The 17,624-nt window shown below is 38.7% G+C and overlaps 3 protein-coding genes across 4 annotated transcripts; 1 reads left to right on the top strand and 2 right to left on the bottom strand.

Moving 5' to 3' along the window:
• Positions 1-260: 260 nt before the first annotated feature.
• On the bottom strand, positions 261-2,788 carry LOC117134655 (ubiquitin-associated domain-containing protein 1). 2 transcript variants are annotated; one of them, XM_033293020.1, is made up of 5 exons: positions 2,463-2,788; positions 1,779-2,271; positions 1,392-1,727; positions 1,029-1,332; positions 261-968 (listed from the first exon to the last, which is right to left on the bottom strand). In XM_033293020.1, exons 1-5 carry the CDS (start codon positions 2,771-2,773, stop codon positions 820-822), a joined length of 1,593 nt encoding a protein of 530 aa, XP_033148911.1. In that variant the 5' UTR covers positions 2,774-2,788; the 3' UTR covers positions 261-819. The 2 variants fall into 2 exon arrangements, with proteins under 2 accessions (XP_033148911.1, XP_033148910.1); XM_033293019.1 differs by lacking the exon at positions 2,463-2,788 and adding an exon at positions 2,330-2,430 and having other exon boundaries at positions 266-968.
• A 1,333-nt stretch (positions 2,789-4,121) lies between these two features.
• Positions 4,122-8,988, top strand: LOC108597562 (poly(A) polymerase type 3). Its single transcript, XM_017984171.2, has 9 exons — positions 4,122-4,424; positions 4,888-5,083; positions 5,148-5,905; positions 5,962-6,158; positions 6,225-6,794; positions 6,854-7,126; positions 7,196-7,952; positions 8,450-8,566; positions 8,627-8,988. Exons 3-7 carry the CDS (start codon positions 5,170-5,172, stop codon positions 7,448-7,450), a joined length of 2,031 nt encoding a protein of 676 aa, XP_017839660.1. The 5' UTR covers positions 4,122-4,424; positions 4,888-5,083; positions 5,148-5,169; the 3' UTR covers positions 7,451-7,952; positions 8,450-8,566; positions 8,627-8,988.
• Positions 8,989-13,165: 4,177 nt separating this feature from the next.
• On the bottom strand, positions 13,166-15,687 carry LOC108595737. Its single transcript, XM_017981024.1, has 3 exons — positions 15,552-15,687; positions 13,718-14,072; positions 13,166-13,662 (listed from the first exon to the last, which is right to left on the bottom strand). The coding sequence occupies exons 1-3, from the start codon at positions 15,565-15,567 to the stop codon at positions 13,242-13,244; spliced, it is 792 nt and encodes a 263-aa protein (XP_017836513.1). The 5' UTR covers positions 15,568-15,687; the 3' UTR covers positions 13,166-13,241.
• Between the last annotated feature and the right edge of the window lie 1,937 nt (positions 15,688-17,624).

Here is a 17,624-nt window from a genome sequence, read left to right on the forward strand (position 1 = left end):
TGTTTTGTAGTTGTTAGTTTAAAAAGAACTAAATTATTTTTGAATGCTAACGTTCAATTTGACCAAACTGACAGTGGCCTGAGGTGGGTATGGCGGCAAAGGTGAGTATGGCGGATATACAAGTTAAGTGAGCTGAGTATTCGTTATCCGCTACCTGCTTCATATCAGTCGTTCGGTTTTACTTTTATTTTATTTCGCTGCAATGGAAACAACGGCTTTTATAAAAACTAGTTTTATTCATGCTTATTAGTTAAACAATAAAATTACAATATTTGTTGTACAAAATAATACTTTACGCTCAGTAGTTGCGTTTATTGCCACTACAACTCTCAGATACAACGCACAGAGATCTCGATCACCAAACACTTTAGCAGTTCAGTACAAAAATTCAAGTTAAAATTTATATAGTAGCTGGATTAATTTAGTTTTGTGCGAGTCTTGCTTAGAAATTGTTAGTGTAAAAGCTTCGCTATTGACTAGAACTAATTGCATAGCCTACATATACCTATGTATACATATATATTCGTACTGATCGGTAAGCGTTTCTTAATTGCAGCCGGTGAGTGCGCGAAGCAAAGCATTTTGCAACTTTTTGGCTCTGGGTGCAATTTACTTTTACTATTTTTTGGTTTGGCTACAAAAATACTGTTAAATATATAATTTTTTTGCTTTGTTTCATGAGGCTGGTATGCGCTTAACTATTAACATACATTACATGTGTTCATTACATATGTATATAAATATATATGTATATGTGTGTGCCTAAGTGTTTGTGTGTGTATTTGTATAAATAGAATTTAAATGTATAAAGCCACTCGTTCACCAGCGATTCATATAGAACTGATTAATGCCCATTACATGCTTCTCTTCGTGATACTTCTGCAGGATATGTGTGATCACTGAGGTGGTGTCATTATCGCCGCGCCAAACGCGTATTGCATTCTCATTTTCCAAAATGGCCAAAAAGGCTGCAACAGTTAAGCCAAAATGCAATAAAACAATAAAGATTAGCATATTTGAATTGTTACCTAAAAATGTTTTGGGATTGCTTAGCGTCATCTGCACTTGCGGCATTTCCAGTATTACTTTAAGTATGGGTGAATCCGGCGCCAATCCTTCGCGCAGCTCGATAACGCTGCCTGAGCGATTCTCACAGAGCCAATCACAAGCTGATGCTTTATTATTGCCCGTTTTTTTAAGCGCCGTAATAACTGCGGCCTCCTCAAAGCCCATTTCAGTTAACGCCTCCACAATATCTTCATTGGGGGGCGAATCTCGATGACTATATATGCGCACAATTTGTAGCAAGGCCGCAGTGTTCTCTATTGACTCCTGTATATAAAGAAATTCTATATAATTAAACAAATGCAGTTGAAGATTTCTCTAGTTACATTATTGGTCATAATTGTTGATGGCGATATGGAGGAAACGCTTTGCTGCAAATTCATTAGAGACTGTGCGCGATCTGCATCGTCGCCTTGATTCTGCATTAGCCACTCCAACGAAGTGGAATAGACGCCATTGTGAATTCTAAGCGCATGATCAGCTATCTCGCGCTTGAAGCCCATGTCCACCAGGCACTGTATGGTGTCTCTTTGATGATTGCGTCGATTAACCAGGCGCTGCTTCAACATGGCTATAAGGCGTGGCGCATAAGGTCCGGCGCCTATAATCGCTGCCGAGGCTTGCGCTAAGCTAATCAACACCTTGCGTACATCGTATTGTATCTGAAAACATATTGATTATATACTTGTGCTCCATTTGCCTAATTCACTTACATTCGACTGCTGAAAGATCTCATTGATGTCAATCACTGGCAAGGTGCTGGCGCTGTTGGGCACAAAGCGCGTAGCGCTCTCAATGAGCGCATCATTGGGGCCAGGCACCTCGCGTATGCGTGTCGTAGTTTGCGGCAGCGTGTTGCGGCGGGGCGACAATATGAAGGTCTCATTGGGGCGTACATGCAGCTGAGCAAGTGTCAGTTGCTCATTAAGCTCGCCACCAAAATATTCGGCACGGAAGAGACGATAACGTGGATTTAAGTGCCGCACATCGGGCGCAAACAGCTGTATGGACTCGGGGTCGTCGCTTAACTCTAGTATAACCTCACTCTTCAGATCGTTTAGGCGCTTATTCATGTCCGTCTTAAAGATGAGCACACGTGAACTGGGACAGATAACGCGCACAGTGGTGGTTTCGACCGATTTGGGCACAGTTTCCGTATCCGTCACCACCGTCGACGATGCTGACGTGAGCCTTGCATGTGTTTTTCTATAAAAAAAAATATATTTAACGATTACTTGACTAATTGCAAGTCCATTGGATTTACCTGAGAAACAAACTGCGCAATTTTTGCATAGTTTGTTTTGGAATACAGTTTGTTGTGCGTAGATACAACGGAGAATTTTGTTAAATTTTTTTGTCAACTCATGCACAATATTCAAATACACTTGGCAACTTACGCATTCGCCTGCTCTGGAACCCGATCTCTTGCCGCCTCCTGCTGCAGTTGCAGCTCCAATTGTATGCGTCGTCTTCGAGCCGGCGATGGAGTCCTTAAAACACAGCCACCTCCTCCAGCACCGCCATCTGTTTGCGTCTCCATTTCAGTGGTACGCACAATGGAGCTGGACGCACCACTATCCAAACTAAGACTACTCTCGACATCACTGGCGCTGTTGACATTGTTTGTGTTTTCAGAGTTCCGCTGCTTATTGCGGGCTAGCCACTTGGCGCGCTTCTCGTTGAACTTTTCGCGCATCCAGGGTATCATATTGTGGCTGCCATTAAGTGTTTTCGAATCCCAATGCATTTACATTGTCCAATTTGGCAGTCCTTATTTACAGCAGGACTTCCGTGCAGAAAAGCATATGTTGACGAGGTTGCCACATAGTTGGTTTTTGTTTACATTGCTTAAATCAGGGCTACAAGCAATGCCAAAATATATAATGTAATTAATTAAGATATATTTTGTTAAGCGAATCATTGAATTTAATTTATGAACTTATCGCCTTTTCGCAAGTCTTAAATAAAATTAAATAGTTATTAAACCACATGCGGTAAGTTCTTCGTAAATTAATTAATAGGTAAATACCATATTTTTAATTAATTTAAAGCCTATAACTAATTTGTAAATACGGGCCACAATTATGGCAATGAAATCTTTCTCCCTGCCTTCTCTAAGGATTCCATTTATGCATAACTGAATTACCGAAGCGATGTGGAATTGCTGGGAGAGTCACTTGCGTGAATCCTCGTGTACCACAAACCTTTGAGTTAACCTATAATATTGTAATTTTGTTGGCAAAAAATTACAGTTGAAATTAGTTAGTGCAGACAGAGCACCAACAACAACAACAATTGAAAACACACACACATACTTATTTAGTTTCTAATTTTCAATATTATTATTTTTATTGAGCTTAAAATTACACATGCTTTCTCTAAGAGCAATATTCAAATCCACATTGCAGGCGGCAGCAGCATCGCATCAGCAGCTGATCAGCTCAAAGCGCCGGCGGCCCAAGCGAACAAAGATGGGGGTGGGGGACGATGGACAATTGGATCTGTGACAATACAACAAGAACACAAAGAAACATAAACACCACAACAATTGTTAACAAGAATAAAATGTAAACAATTTGAATAAATGTTAGACAAATAGTTTGACAAAATAGCGGCGCTTACTTGTAAGCCTGGAACGCAATTTTCTCCTTCACCTTGTAGCTCGGATTCTTTATGGGCACCACAGGCCCGTAGCCAGGGTTTCTCGAGCCAGCTCTAAAATAATATTAATAAAAATGAAGAATAATGGAGATGCAAATTTCAAAAGCATACTTACATAATGGTATTCTCATAAGCTTCCACGGAACTCATTCTTAGACTTGAATTTTAACTTTCAGTTTTAAAACATAAATTTGCACTTTCACTTGTGTTTCTTTGTTTGTTTTGTAAACGGCCGCCTAGTTTATCGATGTTTATCGAAATATGCAAACAATTAGGAATGGAACTTATAAATATCGAGAAAAGAGCTTTAAGTCTTATAAAATGTTACTACATGTCTTTATAAGACTTTGCCAGCGCTGCCGGACTGTTTGTGGCAACGCTGGCGGTGCTGCCACACTTTTGGTGGTGCAAACTGTGGCAGCGCTGTCATCTCATGAAAAGAAAAGATGTCTGCAATTAACAATGTGATACAAACAATATTTGTTTAAAGCTGGGGAAAACTTAAGCCGACGATATAGACACCGCCACCACCAGCAACAACAGCATTAACACCATCTCAACAACAACGCTACCGCTTTATTACAAGAACAACAACAAATACATACATAACAAAATTTCAATTTGTTTGAAACTGGGGAAAACTTAAGCCGACGATATATACAACTATATATATGTAATAAAGAAAACTACAAGCGCAGGTAAGAGACAACTGTAAACCTAACATACGCGGCGGCTTTATAAAAGTTCTGTACGCAGCGCAACTTGTGTTTGTATGCGTTCGTGCGCCTGTGTGAGTGCGTGCGCCTGAATGTGTCTCTGCTGTTAAGAGTGTGAGTGAGCGCGTGAATTTCCTTTCTTGTATATGTGGGTGTATTTGCTGATTTTTGTGTCTGCTTTGATATACTTTTACTGTTGCTCTTTGTTTATGTTTGCAATAGCTGTTTAACAATTAGATTGCATTTTTTAAAAAAAACTTCTACGCATTTGGTGCCCCCAAAAAAGAGTAATAAACAAAAAGAGTGATTGTCAATATGAAAAACAAAGTAGTATACATAAAATATTGCATGCATCAATTATTTGCAAATTATAATTTGATTATTATTAGTAAATTAATTAATTTTCAATTGTGCTAATTTAATTTATATTTCTCATTACTTTCAGCATTTTATTATTGTGCGCCCGAATAGCAACTGAGCGAAGCAACGTCTGTAATTCCATTTATAATAATTTTTTTGCTACTACAACTGGTCAGTAGCAACCACAGCGACAGAAGAAGCAGCAACAATTGCAACATTAAGCAAGCGGCAAATTAATATTAAGCGTATATAAACACACACTTAAGACTAAGACTAGTTAGGTGAGTATTGCATTAATTAGCTAAGCAACAACACAATAATTCAAATTGCCTTTCTTCATAGCAGTATTTACAAATTTAAGAGCAACATGTGGAATTCCGAACCAACACAACGCCAGCAGCAACAGCCACAACAACAACCATACAATGGCAATTCTACCTCGAGCGCCCAGCCCGCCAAGCAATTGGGCATGACTTCGGCCATAAGTCTGGCAGAGCCACGTCCCGAAGATATACAACGGACTGATGAGCTACGCAGCTCTTTAGAGCCTTATAATGTATTTGAAAGCCAGGATGAACTCAATCATCGCATGGAGATATTGGCCAAACTCAATACGCTCGTCAAGCAATGGGTCAAAGATATATCCATGAGCAAGAACATGCCAGAAGCGGCAGCCGAAAAGCTGGGCGGTAAAATTTACACTTTCGGCTCATACCGCTTGGGTGTGCACCACAAGGGTGCGGATATTGATGCATTATGCGTGGCACCGCGCAACATTGAGCGCACTGACTACTTCCAAAGCTTCTTTGAGATCCTCAAGCAGCAGCCGGAGGTCACCGAATGCCGTTCGGTGGAGGAAGCCTTTGTGCCGGTTATCAAAATGAATTTCGACGGCATTGAGATAGATTTACTCTTTGCACGTCTGTCGCTTAAAGAAATACCCGATGATTTCGATTTGCGCGATGATAACTTGCTTAAGAATCTCGATCCCAGATCAGTGCGTAGTTTAAATGGCTGTCGTGTCACAGATGAAATTCTGGCATTGGTGCCGGATATAGAGAACTTTAGGCTGGCACTGCGCGCCATTAAATTGTGGGCTAAAAGTGAGTAAATAATCATTCTAAATGCATTTCAAATTACTAATTTTATTTTCTTACAGAGCATGGCATCTATTCAAATTCTTTGGGTTACTTTGGTGGCGTTACCTGGGCTATGCTGGTGGCACGCACATGTCAATTGTATCCCAATGCTGTGGCTGCCACGCTGGTGCACAAGTTCTTTTTGGTATTCTCACGCTGGAAGTGGCCGAATCCCGTGCTACTCAAGCATCCCGATAATGTTAATCTCAGATTTCAGGCAAGTATTTGCAGCTAACAAAAACAACTTACAACAAATGCTTATTGTGGCTAATTTTTGTTTTAGGTCTGGGATCCGCGTGTTAACGCTTCGGATCGTTATCATTTAATGCCGATTATAACACCCGCTTATCCACAACAAAACTCCACATTCAATGTGTCTGAGTCCACAAAGAAAGTCATATTGACTGAATTTAATCGCGGCATGAGCATTACCGATGAAATAATGCTCGGTCGCATTGGCTGGGATCGTCTTTTTGAGGCGCCCAGTTTCTTTTATAGATATCGGCATTTTATAGTACTGCTAGTTAATTCGCAGACAGCCGATGATCATTTGGAATGGTGCGGCTTGGTTGAGTCCAAGGTGCGTCTGCTTATTGGCAACTTGGAGCGCAACCAGCACATTGCCCTGGCCCATGTCAATCCCAAATGCTTTGACTTGAAAAAGGGCGGCAATCCAAATAGCTCACAGAACAATAGCGGCAATGAGGATGACAGCAAACCACAGTCGTCTGCCACCACAGCGCCGTTCTGTTCGCTTTGGTTTATAGGTTTGGAGTTTGAGCGCTCCGATAACCTCAACATTGATCTAACCGAAAACATACAAAACTTCACGGAGCAAGTTTGCCAACATGGTGTAAGTAACAAGTTTGCAAGTAATTAAAACAAATAAGCTCATCATGGATTATTTTGCAGATTAACATCAAAATGCTAAAGGAAGGCATGACCATAGATGCGCGTCATGTGAAGCGCAAGCAGCTGTCTCTCTATTTAGATCCAGATTTTCTTAAGCGCGAGCGCAAGTCCATGGAGAGTCACAATAATTTTAATAATACGCTGCTGGCCAATCGCAAGCGTTTGTCTTCGGAGCTGGCGCAGACACAGGAGTCACTGCCAGCGGGACAAAAGTCAGCTGGCGGCAACCGAGCACGCGAAATTGGCGCTAAAGTGCATCGACTAAGTGAATCGGTAAATATCAAATGCTAGTAACTGTCCCCAAAATATTTTTTTCTAATCATTAACTGTTTTCTGCTTTAGCTAACCGAGGAAAACTCCAACGCCTCCAGCGATGTGGGCGCTCTAACCCCAACTACGCCAACAGCAGCTCAGGAGAACGCACCTAGCTTTAAGGCTTCGGGCAAAAACGGTGCTGAGAGTAGTAAGATGGATTGCATGGATAGCGCAGAGAACACTGTGCCGGTTTCACATAATAATGGTAGCAACAACAACAGCAGCAACAACAATGGCAATGGCAACAACAATGCTGCCGCTGCCGAAGTGGCCTGCTCGTGACAACCGCCAATGAAGCAGCAACCCATACAGCAACATCCGCCGGTGCCGCCGCCACAGCCAACGCCACATCATCATCACCATAAGTTTCGCAAAAATAATAATGCAGCTGCCATTGCTGCATCCAATAGCATTTTTAATCAGCGCTCTATATTGCATGCGGCTTCAAGTCTAACGGCCGCTCTAAGCATAACCGGACATAAGCGCAAGCATACAGCAACTGCAACAGCAACCATTGCTGCCCCAACCAACAACACCAGTAGCAACTTTAACCGAAATGGCAGCAATTCAACCTTATGTTATTACATAGATGACGATGACGACAACAATCAACAACAGCAACCACCTAACACAAACATAAAACAACAACATAAACTAAAACAGCAGCAGCAGCATCAACTAGAGCCGCCTGCTGTTGGAGCTTTGACCGCAGCAGCAGCAGTCACATCCAAAAGTGCAACATCAACAGGTGCTGCCGCCGCAGCTACGGCAACGACAATTTCTTGTAAGTTATTTCATCTGCATTCCTACTGTATTTGTGACTTGAGACTGTTCTATGTACAACTATTTATACGCTTAACTATCGTACTTATTTTAGCACTTTGTATTTCCTTTAATACCTGGCTTAAAAGAAATCGCATAAAGGACTTTTTAAAAGTAAAAAAAAAAAAAAACACCACAAGAATTTGCACAAGAAATAAAACTTTAAAGAACAAAACAAATTACAAATTATTTTGGTATTTTTATTTAAATTGACTTTACGTTACAGCTCTGTTTTATTTTCTTTTATTTTTTATTAAATAGATTTGAAATTATAGCAAAGGTGTGTGCATTTTTATTAATAGAAAAAAAACTTTAAATACATTTAAATCAACATTAAATCATACGGAAATAATACATTACAGCATTTTAAACAACTTATACTAAACATTAATATGTCCGCTACTAATTATAAGGTATGCATCATATGTTATAATAGTTTCTTAACTTTTGTATTTGCAGTGTAAAAAGCTATTACATGTACTATTAAGGCTTAGCTCATAGTTAACCTCTTCAATGATTTCCTTGGGTTTGATGCCCCCCTCAAATGATGGAAGCCCTAATATTTTATACAAAACGGTAACTATTTTGACTAAAACTAAATTTTCATTATAATTAATGCCATTGTTTTTTTTATAGGTTTCCATTTTAAACCTGCATACTTTTATTTGAAAAGATTTAACACGCAACTGCGTAAAAGCAAAATAAAAGCGGACAAAACGATCTACAAACAACAATCCTTTTGGCCGCCAGAAGAGAGCATATTGCTAACACTATGTCCTAAAGTTTTCTCATCAATAATATTTGTTGTACATCTTTTTTACTTCCCACAGCTGGAGTTAGAGTGCAGTGCATAGAGATGGAGAAAGTTTGTACAAGCTGCAAAGTGAGTGTTGAGAGAGAATGAGTGAGTTCAGCGCTGGATGGGGCATACAACAAATACGAATGAATGAGAAACTAAACAAAATAACGGCAACAAGAACCGATAAAAACAAAAAAAAAAAACAATACTTATGAATTTAGAATTTAATCTACTCTTATTTTTTATTATTATTATTTTCAACCTGTTTTCAACATTTGTTTTCTTCTTCTTCTAGTTGTACGCTGAAATTTGAAACAATTTTGTTCGTTTTTCTAAGAAAAGATAACCGAAAAAAGGTAACAACAAAAAATGTATAATTGAAATAAAAATATTGATTTAATTTTACCAAATAAACAAAAATACATGTGGCGAAAGTCCACAAAAAAAAAACATTTGTGTTTATTAATTTTGTCTTTGGGTTGGGAATGACATCGATAGATTTATAACTGGAACTGGACTGGACTAAAATTTAAATGAATGTGCAAAGATTATCTATTTTAGGATTGCTGAAAAGTAAAACAAATACATAATACAACATCAAGTTGGTGTGACGTCCATAATCACAATGAGTATAAATATAAAAAAAAATGATTAAAATTTGAGGAATCTCAAGCTCTAGCTCAGCTGAAATAGCTCGCATTAAAGAGCTATATGGCTTTTTAGGCTTGAGGGAGTTCATATTTTGAACCGTGTTTATTTTAGAACTTTTTTAGCGATTTGTGGAAAAATAATATGTGATGTTACCCCTTGCTGAAATTTCAAAATATCGACTAAAAGTAAAAGTTGTAAAATCGTAAAATAAAAGTAAAATGTTGTAAAAAATATAACGATGCAATTTTGTTTTTAACATCAAGAGGAGCATAAAGCTGTAAAGACATTAACAATCCGATGAGTTTTGACCAAGTTATGACAAAAATAAAAAATGCTGCAGACTTATTTTAACTCCAATCATGAAGGTTATATCTGCCTAAAATAAACTGTCTAAAGAGTATGAAAAAAATTGTAATATTAATTGCAATATCAATTAATATATCTATATACATATATCTAGAAGTATTTATGAACTCCAAGCAAACGGAACTGGATGCTAACGTAAAATTTCAAACGCCTATATATAGTTGCAGCAGTTTTTACAGGAGCATAGCTAAATGTCTTAGTATTGGTAAGGGACTGTGTGCCAATAAAAATTAGTGGCTAAACAGCTGTTTAAGTTGCCTATGATCCCAGCATATTTTACAATTTAATAAGCAGCCACATGCAATTTAAAATGCATCAAGATGAGCAATAATAATATTTTGACAGCAGGTGATCACTACAGATCAGCTACGACCATGTACAGTTGCAGGCAGATCAAGGCTAAGCGCATGATCCTTGACAGGACAGTAGCAGGTACAGTTGAGACAAAAAGGTGGCAGGCAAGCGCTAGCGTTTAATGGCGATTGCGGGATTATCGGAAAACCGTGCGCTTCAGGCTAACTGGACAATTAACCAAGTGGCCGGGCAGACTTTTGGGCCGGGGACTAACCTAATTGCACTTCTGCGAATTTATGCGCGGCACACAGCTGCGCGTTATTTCCCTGGAAAAATTGTGCGGCTTTAATCCGTTTATGGCCGACAGCTTAAGTTGCAAATATTCTTGCACGAAGGTCAGCGCGAAAAACGCAAATTCCAAGTATTTCAGCTGGTGATCAGGTAAGCTGGCAGCGCTAATCCGCGCATCCTTAAATCAGGTAAGTGTCCTGATCTGTATATAAGTGCCTGGAATGCTGGCTTAGAGCATCAGTCAGCAAATGTTCGTTGTGTTGTAAGGATCGTTGAGCAATCATAATTATATGGCTAACTTGCTGCAGTCTTGTCAACTTCTTCGCATCACTGGGCGAAGTTTGTCGTATAATCAAAGCCAAACTAACGAAAAAGAAAGCAAAAGAAAGTTCACGGAATAAATGCAGCTGCGCTTTTGGGATGCATTTTGTGCAGTCATGTCAACAACTAAACTCATCACTGGGCAAAGTGTGTCTCAAAATTGGAGCTAAAGTCAAATTTGGTGGAGCCTAAAGTGCAAAGTGAAAGTGCAAAGCGTCGCTCTGGTATTTTAAAATTAAATGGCGATTGTCGGTATGGTCGCTTTTTCAAGACTTCAAAGCTGCATATCGAAGTGACTAGACCGAACACTCGTGCTATAATTTTAAAATGTTCAACATACATAAATACGAATATATATCAATATGCATCTATAGTTACCATATAGAGGTTGCAATTAGTTTCTTTGGTCGTCCAGCCTTAGGTGATTGCTATGGTCATAAAGCTAGACAACCATTGAAGTTCGTTGTGGCAAGCGCAGCTTTAAACAAATTGAAAACATATATACACTATATAGCAGTAACGGGGCCTGGCGCTAAAAGGAACGATCGTTGTGATATGCGTTAACTGATCGTTACATATCACAGTGATTTTCCTTTATAGCGCTTGCTGTCCAAAACTCAACTTTCTAAAAACAAAAGTGTTGTGCAGCTGTTGATAATGATTTAAACCTTTATAGTACAGAGAATAGTTGCTGTGCTGTGTGTTTTATATAGCTTCTGCATATCACAGTGGCTGTTCTTTTTATAACTAAAGTGACAAACAACAAATCGGCATAACGCTTAATTTAAATATAACAAGCGTGTTATGTTTAACCGCAGGGAACTGCTGCTGCTGATATATTTTTATTTACTGACCTATATCACAGTGGCTGTTCTTTTTGGTTGCATAATCAGTTACAACAATTGCTTAACACATATTATTTATTTTCAGTGTGAATTGTGAATTGTTGTAAGAGAAGGGAACGTCTGCTGTTGATGTAGTTCATAATAAAACAATTTATATCACAGTGGCTGTTCTTTTTTGTTCAACAATTGTTCAACGTTTAAATGTTTAAGTTGCTACATATAAGTTTAGGCAAATAAGTATAGCAAATTTAAATAAAGTACATAATTTTCAATTAAAGCTTGTTTATTTTCTATTTCACATATTTGTACGATAAAAGTTCTTTAAGTTTAATTTCCAATTCAGCAAAAGTTTCAATCATTTTTATGAATATGCTTATAATACAAAATTTTACTAAACTAAAACAAACTGCACTTTTATGCCCATAAAACATTAAATTTTGTTTAACTAGCTGCTTAAATAAATAAATTATATTGTCTAGCATTTAAATGACTTAAATAATTTTGGCTTTCAAAGCGGCTACAGCTTATTTGCAGCTTGCGCAGCTAATTCAATAGAAAATACTATAAAGCCATGTTTGTATATTTTAAAATAATAAAATTAAAAAAAATACGCGCTCCAAAGCAGCTCTTGTTTGTTATTATGCGCACTTAACGTGCACTCAAAGGTGCGTAATTGAAAATGCCACATAAAGTTTGTTGCAACACGTGCTGCCAACTAAATTTGCAACAACAGTAACCACATGCATGATGGGGGCTTTGGGGGTGTGGGTCGTTTTGGCTGACATTCATTGACAGTTGCAGCAGCTTGGGCCACAAGTATACAAACTATTACGTCGACCCCAAAATGAAATAACGGGTTGGCGCACTGCTATTTGCCATTGTTGCAGCCACCACAATGCCACATGCGACATGTTGCACGGCCACGCGTGGCACGCGTATCTGCCACATGCTGAATGGCTAATGAAAAAGATAAAAGCAGCAGCAACGGAAAAGTGCAACGTCGGAAATGCGTATAAACATTTTTTACTGTGAAAAGTCAGTCACAAGCGAATGAGTGAAAAAGTTATGAAAGTTAAATCTTTTACATACTATGATGCTGAGCACTGATTAACTGGCATTTTTATATAAGCAGTTGTAACAGTGTTGAGCTTTAAAAGTCTTAAATTTATAGTCGAAATAAATGGGTGAAAATGGGTCTGAAAACTAAAACCTAACAGCATCTAGCTCAATTTTAAAATTAATTAAAATATATTTTATATGCATAGACAGATTTGTTTAGCTTTTGAGCCTTGCAAGCTTAAAATATTTTAATGCATTTTTAGCTTATATATACTTTATACAAATTTAAAATATTAGTGCTGCTATCTGAAATTCTCACTCAAGTGTCTGATCACTTCAACTTAGCGTCAAGTCTTAAATTTATAAATAAAGCCATGAAGCTCTAAAAGAAAATTGCTGAGCGTCTAAAAACTAAAACTTAACAGCATCTAGTCCAATTTTTAAAAGTTTTAATGTAAGAGCAAACTCTAATTAAAAGATATTTTATATATAGATAGATTTGTTATACAATTTGTTTAGCTTTTGAGCTTTGTTTTAATGTATTTTTTGCTTATATAAAAACGTAGCATTACTTAAGTTTTGTATTTACTTTATACAAATTTAAAATATTAGTGATCTGTGCACATCACTCCAACTTTTGCGTCAAGCGATACAAATAATTTTCGACGCGTATTTTGTCGCGCAGCTGCTTGCGTGTGGTAAGCTCCGTCTTGGCCGAAGTGCCACCATGATCATGGAAGAAGTCACAATAGCGTGCGGGCACATATTGCTTCATCTCGCGCCGCTTGATGCAACGCTCGACTACGCCCAGGCTGCAGTTCTTAATAATATCCTGCTCGACGTGCATGCACTTGCGGCACATGTCCTTGTCGTTGGCAAAGCTATGAAAGTAATCGCCAATGGGGCGCTGGTGGCAAGTCAAGCACTGGGCGGAGTTGTAGGGACCACAGAAGACAACCACAGCGGGCCAGATAATGCGACGCGAGCCAAAGGCGGTTTCTATTTGATAATTTGGATATTTGTTGTGAATCGAGTAGGTGGAGGGACTGCAAGCAGAATGTATAAATAATGGTGGCAGCATTGTGGTTGACTTGGGCTTACCCGGGTGTAACCCATTTGGGTGCTCTGACCCATTGCTTGTCAAAGGTGTAGCCAGCGCGCAGTATCCAGGGCGTGGGCTCGTAGGTGCCAAGCGGTGGAATCATTTGCTCGCGTATTACGGGCAGACGTGGCGTTTTGTTGGCCAGCGCGGAGAAGCCTGCATTGGAGGGATACTTGAAGCCTATAGACTTGGCGCAGTCGTAGTCCAGCGGACCTGGAAACTCGCGTCCTTCCACCTGATGCGAACGCATAAAGCTGTCCATGCAGGGTCCACTCGTTGGCATTACCTCGCGATGCAGGCTGGTGCCAAAGGCTATCTTGGGCAACTCTGGTGGATTCACCATATATTCAAAACCTGCAAGCAATTGTAAATATCAAATTTGTGTTGTTCGACTTCGTGTCGCTTTGGCGCCCAAACCCATTTGACGACAACGCGTCATGATCAGACGCGTCTCGGAGCGCTGACGACGCAGCTGCTCGCGCTCCTGTGCATTCAATTGACGTGCACGCATCGCAGTTCCAGTCACAGCTAGCACTAAAATTGCCAACTCTGTGTGTGTCTCTCTCTAGTGGCAAATTGCAGGCTCTAACGCTGGCGCTGTCGCTGTCGATTCGTGACTGACAGGCTTGCTAACCTGATTTGACTGACGGCCCTCTGGCTTTTGGCTTTTGCCACACGCATGGCACGCATTTGCCCCCCACCCCCCCACTACCCATTGCAGTCAGCTACACCTGCTATCAATAATCATCGCTGTGCCCTGGCGTTGTCAGCTACTCAAAATCAATATAGCTGACTATCTATGCGCGTCGCGAAATTAACGACAGTCGGCACTGGCGGGCAAGCGTTTTCAATATAGCTCCTCTTTTTTTTTTTGCTTTATTTGGCTGACACAGTTTGGCTTTTGACTTGGGGCTTTAATAAGTTTCGACTCCATTGTGCAAAGATATAGGTACATATATGGGTTATATGCCAATGCTGTTAAATTGTTTATGACTTTGGCAGCAGTGCGAAAGTTACATGTTCGAGCTTGTAGTTATATTTTAAACAAGATGTTATAGTTTGCATAGCTTTTGATTGATATAATTTATACGTACATTTCAATTGGCTTGAAACAATAAAGTTATCAATTTATAAAAATTAATTATAAATTGCTGTCCTATGCTGTAAACTTTTGTTAAGCTAATGCAGCAAAAACAAATCGGATTTGATTGATTTATAGCATTTTATGTTGACGTGGTATACACAATTAAAATTAGTTTAAATTTGCCATGTTATGAATAATAATAAGAAATCAAGTCAATTTGTTGGAAATGTGCAAATTTCAAAAGCAGTAACTCAATGAAATGGCGTCAGTTTTAAGAATTTTAGGCTTTTTGAACTTGTGAGATGAATCTAAATAAAACTGCATTAAAATTTTGATATATTAAATTTATTTATTTCTGATGTTACCCCTTACCAAAATTTGCAAAATATGAAAGTAGCAAAATGTAATAATTTAACTTTGTTTGTTATTTTTGTTTAATATAGTAAAACATTCAAGAATCGACTGGTTTAAAAAAAAAAGCTAAATTTGTTTGAATTTCAGGCATTCTTAAGTTACAGCTACGATTAAAATATATGTATAAATTCTGGAACATTATAATAAATATCCTACTGCTACTCCTTTTAAAATTAAAAAATGGCTTTTATATGTAGCAAAGATAAACAAAATAACTGCTTAGACGCTCGCATTAATTTTAATTACCATGGAATTGCTTTGTGCCTCTAGCTAAGCACTTTTAATTTATGAGCGTCTATTTATTTATTTAAACTGCTACTGCTACTGCTACTCACCCTCCATGCCTTCCATAGCGAATATCACTTGAAATTTATATGAGGTGCCTTCTAGGGACCTTTAGACAATAAAACGCCGTGTATTCAACTGAAATACGGAATATTTAAAAACAGTTGCTGCAATTGACAAGACAGTCGTAGATATGTATACAAAAACAAAGTCAATTGTTGTCAAATAGTTGAGCAAACATAGCAATTGTCATGCAACAGGCAGCAGCAAGCGAATGTGGCAAGCAGAATTGCGCTTAAGTTCAAATGAGGCAAGTATGTGTATGAGCACACAAAGTTGGCAGTGAAGCCTAAGCCGTTGCCATTTGCATTCCAGCGAGTTTCCAAGTGTAGGAGGTAACCGCAAATTGCGTGCAGGCAGCAACAGCAACAGAAGAAGCAGCAACAGCAGCAGCAGCAGCAGCGGCATGACATTAATGCCAGTTAAACCCAATGTTGTCCTCGTCGTCAGCTGCAGCAATGGCTTTGGCTTTTGGGTTTTTTGGGTGCCACACAACAATAGCAAGAACAACAACCGAAGCTTCAGCCCAATCACGTGGCCACCCAGCGCCCATCCAGGCTTTTACCAAAAGCTTACGCATATGAATGCTAATGGCGCTGCAGGCCACTTTTCGTAGAAAGCGTGGGTGGTGCTGCTGGTGGTGGTCGCCACTGACAGGCAACACGCAGCTATACGCAACCACAATGCTGCCACAGCAGCCCATACACAATGACACAATGCAACAGCCTCAGCTAGAGTCCGGCTAAAACCCAAGCAGCAGCAGCAGCAGCAGCGTAGTAAGTCCTATTGGCCAATGACAGTTACAAGGCTCAGATATTGCTTTAACAATTGCTCTTCACTATTAAGTTCACTACTGTTTTTATTTCATTTCATATTTAAGCTGCAGAGCAAGTGAATTAAAAGTGAATTAAATAAAATTGTTGATTTATTTCAGCGTTTGAACTGTAGCTTGCATTAATTTTTATAATAATGCAAATTTTGCATTTTATATAAATATAAATTGTATACTTTTTAATGCGACTAATTGCACAATCACTTTAAGCTCACTTGTTATTTTTAAAGCTTAAATTGAGCACTAAGCGTGGCACTGAATATTAAATTAAACATAATTTAAAGTTTTACTAAAATAAACAAATTGAGTGGTATATGACTTAAGTATAAAAAATAAAATTGATGCCTGAAATTAAGTGTATTATTAAAATTATTTGTTTATTTTATTTTACATTTGTGCTTTAGCTGCAACTAACTGACAACTTAACAATAAATAAATTTTGAGTTCTAAAAATATTTTTAACAGTGTTAGCTTACATTTGCCGCATAATTTATGTAACTAGAATTCTTGGCAATTAATTTCTTAACAGACAACATATTTAACCCATTGTTGCCACTGTGCTGCAAGCAGCAGCAGCAGCGTGTGCGGCAGCCCGGGCAAAGCTGTTTAATTTGTGCAAATAAAATGATTGTGCAACATATGTAGCCTGGGTTGATTGTGGGTCTATTATGGCATTACACACACACACACATACACATATACATGTGCACTTAGTTCTCGGAGATATGGGCGCACTTTGGTGCACAAGCAGCAGCCGCCACGCCACGCTTTGCATTTGCATGCCTCATTTTGATGCTCATGCCACTCGCAGTTGCCACCTCTTGCTCTTGCTTTTGCTTTTGCTGTTGCTGTTGCCATGCGTTGTCGCCAGTTTGCCGCAAACTTGCGAAATGCAATTACATTGCAATTTCACATTATTTAAGTGTTTTGACTGCTTTGCAATTTACATGCTGGCAATGTGCAAAAACTTTTCGCTCTGCACAATATGCTAACAAATTAGTTGTTGTTGCTGCTCGGTTTGTTGTTGTTGTTGCTGTTGCGCTTTTTTGGCCAATTGTTGCTGCAGAAAAGGTTAATTATGTCAACATGTGTAACTGTTTGTATGCTATAAATTTGAACTAATTTGATTTACAAATGCAACAAACTTAATTAGCTGTAATTAGCGTTGTGTATTAAATAAAAGATTTTATAGCTAAGCTAGACAAAAGCCAATTATGTCATTATGAAATTC

This window comes from Drosophila busckii, chromosome 2R (genome assembly GCF_011750605.1).
Source record: "Drosophila busckii strain San Diego stock center, stock number 13000-0081.31 chromosome 2R, ASM1175060v1, whole genome shotgun sequence".
NCBI lineage: Eukaryota > Metazoa > Arthropoda > Insecta > Diptera > Drosophilidae > Drosophila > Drosophila busckii.

Coding starts and splice junctions, on each gene's coding strand:
- LOC117134655 (XM_033293020.1), bottom strand. CDS start 2,773: ATGATACCCTGGATGCGCGAAAAGTTCAACGAGAAGCGCGCCAAGTGG. Junction 1,728..1,778: donor AGATCTTTCAGCAGTCGAAT/GTAAGTGAATTA, acceptor ATATGTTTTCAG/ATACAATACGATGTACGCAA. Junction 969..1,028: donor CAATCCCAAAACATTTTTAG/GTAACAATTCAA, acceptor TAACTGTTGCAG/CCTTTTTGGCCATTTTGGAA.
- LOC108597562 (XM_017984171.2), top strand. CDS start 5,170: ATGTGGAATTCCGAACCAACACAACGCCAGCAGCAACAGCCACAACAA. Junction 5,906..5,961: donor CATTAAATTGTGGGCTAAAA/GTGAGTAAATAA, acceptor ATTTTCTTACAG/AGCATGGCATCTATTCAAAT. Junction 7,127..7,195: donor TGCATCGACTAAGTGAATCG/GTAAATATCAAA, acceptor TTTCTGCTTTAG/CTAACCGAGGAAAACTCCAA.
- LOC108595737 (XM_017981024.1), bottom strand. Junction 13,663..13,717: donor CCCAAATGGGTTACACCCGG/GTAAGCCCAAGT, acceptor TTCTGCTTGCAG/TCCCTCCACCTACTCGATTC.